General features: G+C 35.6%; 1 protein-coding gene across 1 annotated transcript; it reads left to right on the top strand.

Annotated features, from left to right (window-relative positions):
- Positions 1 to 230: 230 nt before the first annotated feature.
- On the top strand, positions 231 to 15,086 carry LOC122295375 (L-Ala-D/L-amino acid epimerase-like). Its single transcript, XM_043104381.1, has 7 exons — positions 231 to 1,394; positions 12,606 to 12,716; positions 12,936 to 13,152; positions 13,331 to 13,664; positions 13,974 to 14,035; positions 14,167 to 14,239; positions 14,905 to 15,086. Coding segments are annotated over exons 1-7 (1,296 nt in total). The 5' UTR covers positions 231 to 896; the 3' UTR covers positions 14,906 to 15,086.

Here is a 15,086-nt window from a genome sequence, read left to right as displayed (position 1 = left end):
ACCGTACTAACTACTAGTACAGGTCCAGACCATGTTTCCGAAACTGATCATGCAGACAAACTAGCAGGCAAGGATTCTATTCTAATCATGCAGACATGTACAAGGCAAGCTTTCTTCTTTCTTTGAAAGGAAGTACTATAGCTGGTGTCCCTCTGTAGAATAGCTGCAATTTCTCCTTCCCACCAATTATGGGACTTTGTCTTTGCTTTGCTGTAATTGTATAAACTCTGTAACCCATTTGTATAAACAGCACTGCAATATAAGTTTTCCTCCTTATTTTCGAACCAATGACACGACATTAAGTTCTGGTACTTGAAAAGGAGGGATCAATGCATCATGATATGGACACTCTGATGATATCTTTGGATTTCAGAATCCCTTTCCAAATTCATGAGGTTTTACTGGAAGTGGGGATGTTAAAACCTCCTGAATTTCTGAAATATTTTTCTCATTTCTTTGGCCTCCAGTTGATTTGTGATATTATAGAAGCTTCATCAAGTTTTGTAAATTGCAATGGAGGCTCTCTTTATCTCATGCATCCTTAAAGAATTTATCTAAATATTTGGAGCAGAACATGAAGTTGGTGCATTCCATTATCAGCATGGCAAGAAATGAAAGTGGTCCCGGTAAGGGGTGGAAAGCGAAGTACGAGAAACACAACAACAAACAACAAAAGAAAACATCAGGACAGACCGACCGTAAGTACGTTCAATTATTGTCTTCTTCATTAAAAAATTCATCCAACCACTTTGTTCCTGCGCTTATTTAATTACAAAGCCAACAACAATGGCTGTCCTTCACATCTCTTTTACTTTCTACCTCCCAATCACAAACTTCGAAGCCCAGAAAAAGCTCTCCAGTCCCATCTCGCGATTCTCCTCCTAAATCCGACAGAGATGATGCTCTCAACTGGGCACTCTCTGTTTTTATCGGCCCTCCCTCCCGTCCTCTGTTATCCTCTGCATCCCAACAAAAACCCACAAAAAACTCGTCCCACCTCCCAGGTTTCATCTAATCCCACCAAGAAAATGGCGGCGACAACGCCTGCGGCGACAACAAGCAGCTTCGGATTCAAGAATTTGATGGATACATTCACAGTTGATGTGCACAGAGCCGAGAATAGGTTACTGAATGTTCCTTTGATTGAGCCCTTCACGATTGTGTCGTCGAGGATGGAGAGAGTTGAGAATGTGGCAATTAGAATAGAGCTGAGAAATGGGTGTGCCGGCTGGGGTGAGGCTCCGATTTTGCCTTTTGTGACTGCAGAGGATCAGAGCATGGCCATGTCAAAGGCGACCGAGGCTTGTGAATTTCTAAAGCTGAGTCCAGCGATGACCATGGGCTCTGTGTTGGCGGAGATTGGTGGGATTCTTTCTGGATATGAGTATGCGTCTGTGAGTATGATTGAAGTATTGAAGTTTCTATTCTTTCTTTAAATAAATAAATAAATAAGGTTTTAGCTTTTCTGCAGGTTTTGATTTTCTTGTGTTTGAGTTGGTAATTGCAGTTGTTGATGAAATTTTGTGTAGTTCTTAGAGCATGTTTTATTTGGGAGTTTTGCTATATACAAGCACAGTTGCGCATTAAGCTGTAAATCAATATTGATTTATTCATACTTAAAATTTAAATCAACACTGTTTTTAATAAAATCTACTTTTTGACCAATCACATCACATTGGTATACAGATTAGTACACAATTGTACTTGCAATTATATTTTTCCTTTTTTTGGTTTTAGGATCGGTAGAGATGAATTTATTGATGCTTGGTTGATTTTATTTGGATAATAATATTTTGTGTGTGTGTCTTTTTTTTTTTTTTTAGACAAAGTAAAAATTAACTAAAAGTTAGAACTAGGGATTTTGGCATGTTTGGATTATAAAATGTCAAGAAATATATGAGAATTTTTGAAATTTGTTTGAGATTAGGCTGAGAAAAATTTGAATAAAAATATTTTTTAAAATAAGTGTTATATTAGAGATTGTGAAAGTTGATAGTTAAAGTTAAAAAGTTGTTTGAATAGAAATGAAAATTTGAAAATTTGAAAGAAGACATACCCTTAAGACTGCAATAGGAGTGGAGACCTCCCAAGTATTCCAAAATAAACAGTATAGTGTGTAAAATAGAAAATAAGCGTGAAAGAGGAACTTTCATATTTTCTCCACTCAAGGCCCTGAAAGAAGCCGCCTTAAGGCAAATTGCCTATTGAAGAAGACTGGAACACAGAAAATTTGTTGGTTCTAATACAATAACTTTACTCGGTCAAGTTGGCTTGATCAAGAAACAAGAACTTTGAAACCTAGCTTTCACTTGGTTTAATTTTTTGTTTTTAGCAACCAAATGGAAGGAAACCTGCTAGGGTCTAATTGAAGAACCTTGCTTAGTCTAGTCGACTTATTTTATTTTCAGGAATCCAAATGAAATGAAAGCAAGAACTTTGAAATCTAGGTTCCTTTCTTTTCTCTATCTCTCTTTTTTTTTTTAATTTTTTTCTTGGCAAGCAAATGGTTTCTTAATGCATACGTTTTTTTTTTTAATTAAATTTAAGAAGACAATGAGACTCCAATTTTATTAATTACCCTTGCTTATGGCGTAAGAATACCGTAGTAACAAGCAGGACACACGGGATTTACAAGTAAAGAATAAAAAACATCCCAGGCATCCAAATCAACTAAAAAAAGAAAAAGCCAGAACAAAAATCTAAACATGCCTAGCCAAAATAAAAAAAATAAACTAAACAAGCCTAATTAACAAACAACAAATAAACCACACTAATTAAAGTCTAATGTTGGGAAGGCCAATTTTATCAGTCCGGAGGATACCCCTAGCATGTCGGGGGAGTAGCCCACCCTCATATCTACACATCAAACCTACTTAACCTTGTTGAGCCAAAAGATTGGCAACTTAATTTGCTTCCCGATATTGATGTCGAATAGTAAAATGAACACCATGAAGTGCTTTAATTGTCTCTTTCCAAAACTTTCAAAGGTACTAAACTATACAATTTTTAGAGAGGATCCAGTTAACTACTAGTTTAGAATTACACTCAATTTCTAGATTAAAAAACCCAACTCTTTACAAAAAAACCCACTCTCGCATGTAGAGCACAAAGTTCGGCCTCATTATTCGTTCCTTGACCAAAGCAAGCTGAGAATGCACCTTTAACATTACCAAATTCATCCAGGATCACACCTCTTGCCCCATAAGAATCCGGATTACCCCTACAACTCTCATCCAGATTCAGATTCATGTATCCACCCTTGATGCATACCTTCTATATGCCAATCATCTATTCTGCTTGGCTGATCGAAACAGTTGAAGTGATACAATATGCAGTTTCATGGATTTCATTATACATTTTAGGTTTATTACCATATCATATGGGAATTGAGCTACAGATAATGGTAGTTGTAGGCAGTATACATTCATAAATTACTCTTAGTCATACTTAAAATTACCCAAGTACCCATGGTTATGCACGTTAATGTTCAATAAAAGCATTAACGCAATAATTTAGTTACGAAAGGAAACCTTTGGAAGAACTCTTCAAAGCTAAAACCCTATGGGCAACCAAACCCAAGAAATCTATATTTATTGATTGAGTATTACAAGTAAAACGTTTATAAAACCTTTGTAACTAAATATGTTTATCCAAGACATGCGACCCCCTTGTCTTCTACTGCAGTAGGTAGCTAGAAACTCCGATGCTCTCCAATCTTTGTCTTTCCTACTAGAAACTCCAGTGATTGAACTAGAACATGGCAACTCCCCCTTTGAATATGCTCTCACTCAATCCCACGGACTGAGCTTTTTGAAAAATTCCTCTCTCAAGAATTTTCTCTTAAACAATCTCTTGAAGTTTTATCTAGATCTTCAAGCTCTCAATGCTTCTAAATATGTGTTCTTCAAGTGTTCAACCAAACCCTCAGCCACTCCTCTATAAATAGGAAATGTTGTGATTGATTTGGAGAATGACTCTGCTGATAGGTTTATCCAAAATCTCAGTTAGATATGTTGCTAACGATTTGCGAACATCTCAGACTGAATCACTTCTTCTGAATTGCATTGATTTCAAATCAACTTCAGTTTCTTCAATAAAGCTTTCGTCTTTATCTCTTCAACTTACTCTTAGACTCAAAACATACATAGGACTCTTATAGACTTTTATCTTATAATTTAAACAAGATTTGATAAGAGTTACAATTCGAACACTTATCCTTATAGGAAAGCTTCTATTCAAATACTCATCCTTATCGGATGCAATCCTAGAGTCCTATTTAAAATTACATTTATCCATAATTCAAATTTAAATACAAACTCACCTAATCCTGCTAGTCTAATAGCATTTGTTCCATTTTTTTCATTTTTTCTTCCCACACAAAAGAATCAAATTTTGACTGCAAAATCTGAAGTTGTTCAAGCACTTTGGTGGATTGTCCTTGGGCAATATGGAAAGATGTGGATGCCTCAGTGTGGCTTCTTTTCTTTTCCACTAACCACAACTTCTGATTTGGTGACCGTTTGAGAGAAGATCTTCCCATAAATATTTACTGTGGCCTTTGTGTTCCTTAAAGGAACTTTAGCAATTCTGGCCAACTTCGTGATGAGACTTCCAAATGGCAGATTTTCCTTGTCTGTCATGTCAACCCTAACCTTGGAGATAACATCAATAATATGGGAGGGAAGATCTATATGTACACCTTTAACTAAAGTATACATAAACTAGGCTTTTTCAATTGTCAGCTTGATATTCTTAGTGATGGGTCAAAGATTTGTCAATACAACTTTGGAAAGGAACCTATATTCAAGGAGCATTGACTTCATAGAGAGTCTATGAGTCTTCAGGAGCCATGCTGGTGTATTGGGCTCGACAAACAAATCTTTCATTTGGGCTTTTGACGAGGTCCCCGTACCCTTATATGGAAAACCTGGGTTCTCCAAGAACATTCTTCCAGGAGAACACAGTCTTATAGGCTCTCTGCTTCCTCACTAACAAACTTTAGAGGTTTTGATCCTTTGGTATGAGGGTTTATGTACTCCTCACTCCTTTAGAATGGACAAATCCTTTATCTACCACCTTGGATTTTTTAGGAGAGTTCTTTGGAGTTCTCACATGAGAGTCAGATTCTCCCTCACTAGAAGAATTTACTGGAGGTGCTTTGCGATCAAACTTCGCTTTCTTTGCAATCGACTTGAATTTCATCTTATTTTTTACAGAAGATAAACACAAATTTCTTGAGATGCACGGATTGAATATGAAGCGTTTCTCTCTAAAAGTGTATCGGAGAAGACAAACAAAGTGATTGACGTGTAGTTAATGCTGCAGAGTAGCTTTTTCACTTCCTACCCAAAGCCTAAAATGTGCCATGTACACGGGCCTCCCTTTTTCCAACACGTAGAGCATGCCTTAGAGGTAACACTCCACTCCAATTCTAGTTACACATATCTCTTTTCTTTGTTTTCAAATTTTTGAAAAAGAAAACAATTTTAAAGAACCAGAAAAGCAAAAATATCATGTATTTTTCATACATAAAGCTTGGGCCTCTTTGAGTAATTTCCTTATCCAAACTTTTCCACTTATTTAGGAGAAGTATTCCTTATTAGTTAGTTTTCACAATTGAGCATTTTTCTTAATTGATGACCTGCCAAGAATTCGTGTGTGTGTGAGTGAGGAAAAAAAATATTTCCAAAATATTTTTATTATTTTTTCTTTTCTTCTCTGTACTCCCCCTTTCCTTTATAATTTTTTCAGTTTTGCTCCAATAAGAGTGAACTTTTCTTGAAAGTCAAACTTTATGCTAGGGCCTAGATACCCAAAAAAGCAACTCCCTCTAAGCACAGAGCCATATTCACTCTATATGTCTATTTTGTATTGCTCATCTTTTTCTACAAGGACTTTTAGAGCTTAGATACATGCATGAGTGTTCGTCTTTTTCCGCAATACCTTTTGAATATCTGACTTTTTCTATAAAGATTGACCTTAATGCATGGCAAGATGAGACCTTTTTCGATTTGGTACTAGGTTCAACTAGTTTTAGTCAATTTAAGGCATAGACTCCCCCTAGACTCCCCCTTTCTTTGTGCATTGTATGAGTATACGCATGTTGTCACCAAATTGTTAGAAGGTCAGATTTAAACTCCTCACAGTGTAGAGAATAGAATCCTTGTGTGGTCTTTCTTAAGAGTTGTGCATCAAAAGTAAAAATACATACCATACAAGATCTACCTTGATCCCAGCAAAATGAATTGATAGAGACACAAAGCTCAAAACCCGGTATACTCATGAAGCTTGTACCATGCAAAATGATAGCAACATGAAGTTTTTGAAGAAACAAGCAAAAAAAAAAACACTTATTATTATTATTATTATTATAAAAAAAACAAAAATTAGGGCATTTCACACATCAATGGCCTTCCTTAGAAATTCAAACCTTAGACCATCTAAAGGTTTAGTGAACAAATCAGCTAGTTGGTGTTTAGTATCAACGTGTTCCAGAAACACTACCTCTGTTTCAACCAAGTCTCTTATGAAGTGATGTCTTATATCTATATAGTTGGTTCTTGAGTGTTGCACAGGGTTCTTCGAAATACTAATTGCACTTGAATTGTCACAGTAGACAGTCATAGTAACTTAAGAGAACCCATAATCATCAAGCATCTTTTTCATCCAAAGAAGTTGAGTGCAACAACTGCCAGCCGCAATGTATTCACCTTCAGCAATGGACATGGAGATGGAGTTTTGCTTCTTGCTCATCCATGCAACCAGATTGCTACCGACATAAAAACAACCACCTGTGGTGCTTTTTCTATTGTCAACATTACCAGCCCAGTCAGCCAACTAGACTTAGATTTGAATATTTTGAATACCATATGCTATAGTCAACAGTAGCACTCAGGTATCTCAAGATTTTTTTTACTGCTATGAGGTGTGATTATTTGGGATTAGCCTAAAATCGTGCACAAATACCTACACTGAAAGCAATATCAGGTCTGCTAGCAGTAATGTAAAGAAGACTTCCTATTATGATTCTATACAGAGTAGGATCAATACTCTTTCCTATAGAATCCAAACATATTTTAATCGAGATGCTTATCGGATTACGAACATGCGCCTTCCTTTCCATGCCAAATCTATTAACAAGATCTTTAGCATATTTAGATTGCAAAATAAAAATTCCTCCTTCAGTTTGTTTAATTTGAATCCCAAGGAAGAAATTTCATTTCCCAATCATACTCATTTCAAACGCATTTTTCATTTATTTGGAAAAGTCATGTGAGAGTTGTCAAGAGTGGAACCGAACACAATATCATCTACATAAATTTGAGCAATAAGTACATGCTTACCAGATTTTCTTAAAAAAAAGTATTGGGTCAGCTTGACCTCTTACGAAGTCATTTTCAAGGAAGTATTTCATTAGTCTCTTATATCATGCTCAAGGTGCTTGCTTCAATCCATAAAGAGCTCTCTTCAACCTGAAAATGTGATTAGGAAACAAGTGATTAGTAAATCTCTTTGGTTGTTCTACATATACTTGTTCATTAAGTATGTCCTTTAAAAAGGCACTTTTAACGTCCATTTGATAAAACTTAAAATTTAAATGGGTTGCAATTGCTAACAATATGCAAATAGATTCCAAAAGAGCTACTGGTGCAAAGGTCTCGTCAAAGTCAATTCCTTCAACTTGGGTGTATCCTTGTGCTACCAGTCTGGCCTTGTTTTGAACAATGGTTCCATGTTTGTCCAACTTTTTGTTGAAGATCCACTTTGTTCCAATGATGTTCTGATCCTCAGGTCTTGAAACTAGCTCCCATACTTAATTTCGAGTGAACTGGTGCAATTCCTTGTGCATGGTGTTGATTCAGCTTTCATCTTGTAAGGCTTCTTCCACATTTTTAGGTTCAACCTGAGACAAATAGCAAACACATGAGACTTCATTTAATACACGTTTTCTTAATCTCATAAACTTTAACCAATTCTCCAAGGATGTTCTCCTTTGGATGATTGTCGTTGATCCTTATATAGGGCTCTTTTTCATGGTATAAAACTGAGCTTAGTGTAGTAGGTTCCACTAGATTTGTGTCCTCTTGATCGGTTGAGTTTTCTTCAGCCTTCCCGATAAGGTTGTCAAGTTCCTTCTTGGCCATCTCTTTAGAGTTGTTATCTACAACTATGTTGACCGACTACATCACTGTCTTAGTTTATAGATTGTAAATTCTATAAGTTTTACTATTTGATGAATACATAATAAATATTCTTTCATCACTCTTGCTATTGAATTTGTTGGCATTCTCTCCGTCTCTCAGAATGTAGCAAGTACTTCCCAACACCTTAAAGTATTTTATCGTGGGTTTCTTTCTATTCCATAACTCATAGGGTATGAATTTGGTGCCTGGATAAAAGACTAGATGGTTCAAGTGTGTCCAGTAGTGTTGACAGCTTCTCCCTAGAAGTATAATGCCAACTTTTTGCTACTCAGCATGGTGTGAGCCATCTCTTATATTGCCATATTTTTCCTCTCTACAATTCCATTTTGTTGTGGAGTGATTGGGGCTGAGAACTCTTGATGTATCTCCTCTTCATCACAAAAAGAAGAGAAATTAGTATTTTCAATTTCTCTACCATTATCACTACTAACACAAGAGATAAAGGAATTCTTTTCTGTTTGTAATCGTCTGAATAGTTTCTTTGCATGGTCAAAGGTTTCTGTTTTGTCTCTCAACAAAATAATCCATGTGTATCTTGAGTAGTCATCCATGATGACCATTATATACTTCTTTCCACCGAGACTCTCATTCTAAGTGGGACCCATCAAATCCATGTGTAACAGCTCAAGTGGTCTTAAGGTTAGAATATCAACTATATTCTTGTGATGTGCTTTGGTCTGCTTTCCTTCCTAACAAGTTCCACACACCATCTTCTTGTTTTTCAAAATTTTGGATAGTCAACGTACAACTTCCTTCTTAGAAATCTTTTGCATGTCCCTATAGTTGATATGGCTTAGACAATAGTGCCACAACTCACTTTCACCTAGCTCTACTTTGTGACAACGCATTGTATTCATAAGAGAGACTCCATAACGTTATCAGCAATTATAGTGCCCTTCGAAATCCATTCTTCAACACTATTATAGACTTTCCATTCATCCTTTGAGAACTGCACAGAAAAATGATCATCACAAAACTGACTAATACTTAACAGATTAGCCTTGAGGCCATTAACAAAAATAAACATTATGAAGAGTAGGTAAACCAGGAACATCTACACTTCCATTTCCTTTCACTGTTGATGTACTTCCATCACCGAAAGTTACAGATCCTCCACCAGGGGACTCAATCTTCTTAAACAACCCTTTGTCTCCTGACATATGTCTAGAACAAATACTGTCCAAATACTATATACTAGTGTCCATAGCTTTGAGTGTTGTGTGTGCTACTAGAGATACAAACTTTTCTTTCAGTACCCACTTGGTCTTAATATTCGTATTATTCATGTTTTTAGGAAGACAAAATTCGGATAGTTCACAAAGTTTCTTACTTAGGGTATTTATTTGATTGCATAATTTGTCCACCTTAATTTCTAAGTTCGTATCCTTACTCGAAAACTTATTTGTATTTCCTTTTTTAGCTCTTTTCTAAGTCTAAAGCAATTTGTCCTAGTGTGTCTAATTATTTCACAAAAATGACAAGTAGAGACAAACATACCTTCGGACTTACTAGGAGAAGTCAATGTTGACTTGCCTTCATTCATAGGTTTCTTTGAGACATTTTCTACATTACTTCCTTTTACAAAGGTGATACCTTTAGATGCAAAGGCAACAGATGCTTTACGATGTGGATCTTTGGAAGTATTGTATCCCAACCCTTTGCGATCGGAATTATCTCTTTAGAACTTTCAGTAGTTCATTAAGTTTTTAAGTGTGAGTCTTTTCTTTGACTTCCTAACAAGCTGCCAACTTCTTTTCCAACACCTCTTTCTGTGACTGCACCCTTGTCACTTCCAGTTCTGTAAATTTTAATGCCTCCACCAAATTGTTCTTCTTATTCTCCATGGTGGTTAGGTTTTTGTACAACTTTTTATTTACATTTTGGATTTTCACAAACTCTTCACATAAGTCCTCATACACTTCTTGCACACTTAATTCATGATCAACAACTTCTGTGGCAACATCAGAATCAGTATCACAAATAACCATGTTGCCATCAGCACATTGTTTGCTCATGTCAACACAATTAGTACCAGAGGCAAAGAAAGTAATAAAGGCAGTTTCATTATCAGATGATGTATCTAAACTTTTAAAATTTGGACTTCCATTCTTATGTGACCAAAACGAGAGCATTCATGACATTGAACTTTATCTTTAGATTCGATTTTGTCCTTATTCCACTTTTCAGATTAATTTTTTTTAGTGAAATTCTTACATTTTTTCATCTTATCATAATTCTTTTTATTAAGCATGATTTTTTTTAATTTTCTGGCCACAAGAGCTAAGTCATCATTACACAGATCTTCATCATTAGATTGATTTTCTTCCTTAGCAATTTTGAGTACGATGGACTTACCTTTCTTTTGTTGTGGAAGAGTAGATTCATAAGTTTGCAAAGAGCCTATAGTTTTCTGGCCACAAGAGCTAAGTCATCATTACACAAATATTCATCATCAAACTGATTTTCTTCCTTAGCAGTTTTGAGTGCGATGGACTTACCTTTCTTTTGTTATGGAAGAGTAGATTCATAAGTTTGCAAAGAGCCTATCAGTTCTTCTACCCGAATTGTGTCTAAATCCTTGCTTTCTTCTATGGGTTTCACCTTTGGTTGAAACTTTTCAGGCAAGGATATCAGGATTTTTCTTACAACTCGCACCTCCTCCACATTCTCACCAAGATTGTACCTAAAATTAACAATGTCATTTAGTTTAACATAAAACTTATTAAAAGTCTTATCATCCAGCATTTTTATCTCCTCAAACTTTGAGGTCAACATTTGTAATTTGAAAATTTTCACCATTTTGGTCCTTCATGTGTGGTTTCCAAAATATCCCAAGCATCATTGGATTTCTCACACATGAAAATTCTCTTGAATTCATTAGGAGAAACTTCCATGAAAATAGCATTTAGACCTTTGTTATTCCAATTACTGCTGCTTGATTGTTCTTTGGTCCAATCTACTATAGGTGTTGTAGGCCTTGTCCATCCTAACTCTAAGGTTAGCCAGACTTTCTCATCAAGTGACTTTAGAAATGCTCTCATTCTTACTTTCTAGTAGGCATAGTTATTACCATCGAATTCTGGTGGTGATGATAATGTCGCCATGATCTTCTAGGGGAATGGATCACACTTAGATTGGGTGAACCTGTCTCTGATACCAACTAAAATTACCCCAAGTACCCTCGGTTATGCACGTTAATGCTGAACAAAAGCTATTAGCACGGATTAAAAACCAATATAAATATTAAAAGCATTTACACAATAATTTGGTTATGAAGGGAAACCCTTTGAAGAATTCCTCAAAGGTAAAACCATATGTGGCAATCAATCCCAAGAAAGCCAATTTTATTGATTAAGAGTATTACAAGTAAAACATTTACAAAAAATTTGTAACTAGATACGTTTATCCAAGACATACAACCAGCTTGTCTTCTACCGTAGTAGGTAGCCATAACCTCTAACTCTCTTCAATCTTTATCTTTTCTATTGGAACCTCCAGTGGTTGAACTCGAACACAACAACTCCCCCTTTGAGTATGCTCTCACTCAATTCCACGAACTGAGCTTTTTGAAAAATCCTTCTCTCAAGAATTTTCTCTTACTCGATCTCTTGGAGTTCTACCTAGATCTTCAAGTTCTCAATGCTTGTGAATATGTACTGTTCAAGTGTTCATCCAAACCCTCAGCCGACTCCTCTATAAATAGGCAATGCTGTGATTGATTGGGAGAATGACTTTGCTGACAAGTTTATCCAGAATCTTAGTCAAATATGTTGCTAACGATTTGCGAACATCTCGGATTAGATCATTTCTTTTGGATTGCATCGAGTTCAAATTAGCTTCAGTTTCTTTAATAAAGCTTGCGTCTTTATCTCTTCAATTGACTCTTAGACTTGAAACATATATAGGACTCTTGTAGACTCTTATCTTATAATTTAAACAAGATTTTATAAGAGCTACAATTCAAACACTGATTCTTATTGGATAACTTCTATTCAAATACTCATCTATCGGATGCAATCCTAAAGTCCTATTTAAAATTACATCCATCCATAATTCAAATTTAAATGTAGACTCATCTAATCCTAACCAAACATAAATTACATTTACAATACTGTAAAATCATCATTTTTCCCAAAAGTTTAAGTTGATAGGAAGAGGCAGATCCTAGTTGAGATTCAAGCTGATACAATGAAAAATTACCGCTTGTCCCAAAAGCTTAAACTAATTGGAAGAGTCATATTCATCTTTACTTATGTTGAAGATTATAAGTAAATAGACAAAATTATCTGTGTTTCCAAATGCGTTTCTTTTAATGATTTCTATGTTTATGGTTTCCCTGTGAAGTTTTGCAACTTCAAAGTATTTTAATTCTCATCAAGTCTCTTCTTCTTGCAATTGAAGGTTAGGGCAGGAGTCGAAATGGCAATGATAGATGCTGTTGCAACCAGCATAGGAGTACCCTTGTGGAGACTATTTGGGGGAGTTTCAAATACCATAACAACTGACATAACAGTTACGTTAACATCTCTTGGTGATTCTGGCAATGAAAAAGATCATCTACTCTTTTGCTTAATTGTCACTGCAAGGGATATTATTTTATTCTATCTTGCATTGTTGTATACTCATTTTCTTGGAGAAACCTTCCAGTTGGACTTTTGGGTTCATTACTGCTGCTGTAATTAATAGATTTATGTAATTATCAATGAAGTTTTAGCCATTTTATACTTGCAGATTCCAATCGTTTCTCCAGCTGAAGCTGCTGAATTGGCTGCCAAGTATTGCAAGCAAGGATTCAAGACTTTGAAGCTTAAGGTAGGAAAGAATCTGAAAGCAGATATAGAAGTTCTTCAGGCCATTCGTGGGGCACATCCTGAATGCTTGTTTATCTTGGATGCTAATGAGGGATACAAAGCAAAGGAAGCAATTGAAGTTCTTGACCAATTACATGGTATATATTTGTGTGAAACTTCCAAAAGACTTGCAGTTATTGTTCTGTATACTAGTATGTGCATGTGGGGTTGGGGCAAATACAGAGTATATTTTCTTCTTTTTCTTATATATATAAATTGAACATTTATGCTCCTTTGGTGAGTACTGAAAATTAGAACTATTACCTTTTCCTGCAGAAATCGGGGTCACTCCTGTTCTATTCGAACAACCTGTTCATAGAGATGATTGGGAAGGTCTCGGTCATGTTACTCAAATTGCTAAGGACAAATATGGGGTATCTACTGCGGCTGATGAAAGCTGTCGGAATTTAGTTGATGCCAAGAAAATAGTCCAAGAAAAACTTGCGGATGTCATTAACATTAAGCTTGCTAAAGTGGGGGTTGTGGGAGCCCTTGAGATTATTGAGTTGGCAAGGGCATCTGGGATACATATGATGATTGGAGGTATGGTTGAGACTCGACTTGCCATGGGCTTTGCTGGCCATCTTGCTGCTGGCATGGGGTGTTTCAAGTATGTATCACATATATTTTTTCAAGAGTAATATTTAGATAGAGTCCTAAGATGTACAAGTCCTGCACATCCCTTTGAAATAAATGGATAAATCTGAGACCCACATGAGAAATAATTTTTTTTTATGTGGGTTCCAGATTTACTCACTTTCTTCAAAGCGAGTGTGTGAGGTTTGCACGTCTTAGGATTGCAAGTATCATTTCTCTTTTTTCAAAATAACGATAGTCACAAATGATCATTTACATGTACTTTAGTTTCCATTTGGATTGGTGTATTGAGGTCTTAATAGTAATCAATCTGCTGTAACAGGTTCATTGACCTAGATACACCACTTTTGCTATTAGAAGATCCAGTTCATGAGGGTTATGAAGGTGATCTCAGCCTGACTCGAACTTTATAATGTCTATTTTTCTGTTTTCTATTTTTTTCCCAGAAAATTTGAAATTATATATGATTATAAAATTTGGTTATTTGATTGACTTTCAACCAATTCTTTGGCTAGTCTCTGGTGCAGTATACAGATTCACAAACGCAAGAGGCCACGGTGGTTTTCTTCATTGGGACAATATTGCTTGGTATGTCATCCTTAAACCATCTTGGAGTTTTTTTTTTATATAAGCATTACATATACAAAAAGATTACATAAAAATAAACTTACTAACTAACGTGGCTTCATGTGATTCGCTACATATACTTTACGATAAATGTAACTTTACAATCTGATATACCCCATCAAGTCACATCACTTTGTGGGTTTACTTTTATGTAATTCTTTTATGATTAAAGTACTTCTCTATCGGCTATTATTAGACTAGTTTGGCTGTGTCCAGTGCAATAGGCTTTGAGTTAATTTGAAGTACTTGAAGAGTGTCAAGTTTCTTGATCATTCATATCACAACCATTGTTTTACTGCAATAGCATTGTTTTACTGTCTGTAACCACAACACTGAACCACGGATGAAATTTTCCTGAATCATCTGAGGGTGGAAGTTAAAAGAGAACTGCTGGTATTAGATGGTGGAAAAAGAAAAGAGAGGACCAATATTGATGAATGAACTGATTCCAAAATTTAAAAGAGAATTTTAAAACATTGGCTGAAAAGTTGCTATCATCAATGTTCTATGCTGTAAAGTTTATAAATACAACTGAGATATGATTGTTTTCTTTTTCAGATATAAATCATTAATATAGGGTTATTATTTTCAGTTTGTCTATGCTAACAATACCGACTTATGTGCAGATACAGAAATTGGCTTCTTCCAAGCTTATGTCTGGAACTTATGTCAGGGAACCTCTCCAAGGCAGAGTCCTTCGGATCCACTCCTGCAGAGTAAATCCCAGTCCTATACACCACACCCTCGGAAGTAATGATAAAGGCACAATCCTTTCATATAAGTATTTTATAACTTTGTTTTAAATTGA

Source organism: Carya illinoinensis, chromosome 15 (assembly GCF_018687715.1).
Source record: "Carya illinoinensis cultivar Pawnee chromosome 15, C.illinoinensisPawnee_v1, whole genome shotgun sequence".
In the NCBI taxonomy this organism is placed as follows: Eukaryota; Viridiplantae; Streptophyta; class Magnoliopsida; order Fagales; family Juglandaceae; genus Carya; species Carya illinoinensis.
This window is presented reverse-complemented; position numbering and strand designations above follow the sequence as displayed.

Bases quoted from the DNA above. Each gene is read 5' to 3' on its own strand.
- LOC122295375 (XM_043104381.1), top strand. From the start codon at position 897: ATGATGCTCTCAACTGGGCACTCTCTGTTTTTATCGGCCCTCCCTCCC. The intron at 12,717-12,935 runs GTTACGTTAACA...TTATACTTGCAG, and splicing joins CCATAACAACTGACATAACA to ATTCCAATCGTTTCTCCAGC. The intron at 13,665-13,973 runs GTATGTATCACA...CTGCTGTAACAG, and splicing joins GCTGGCATGGGGTGTTTCAA to GTTCATTGACCTAGATACAC.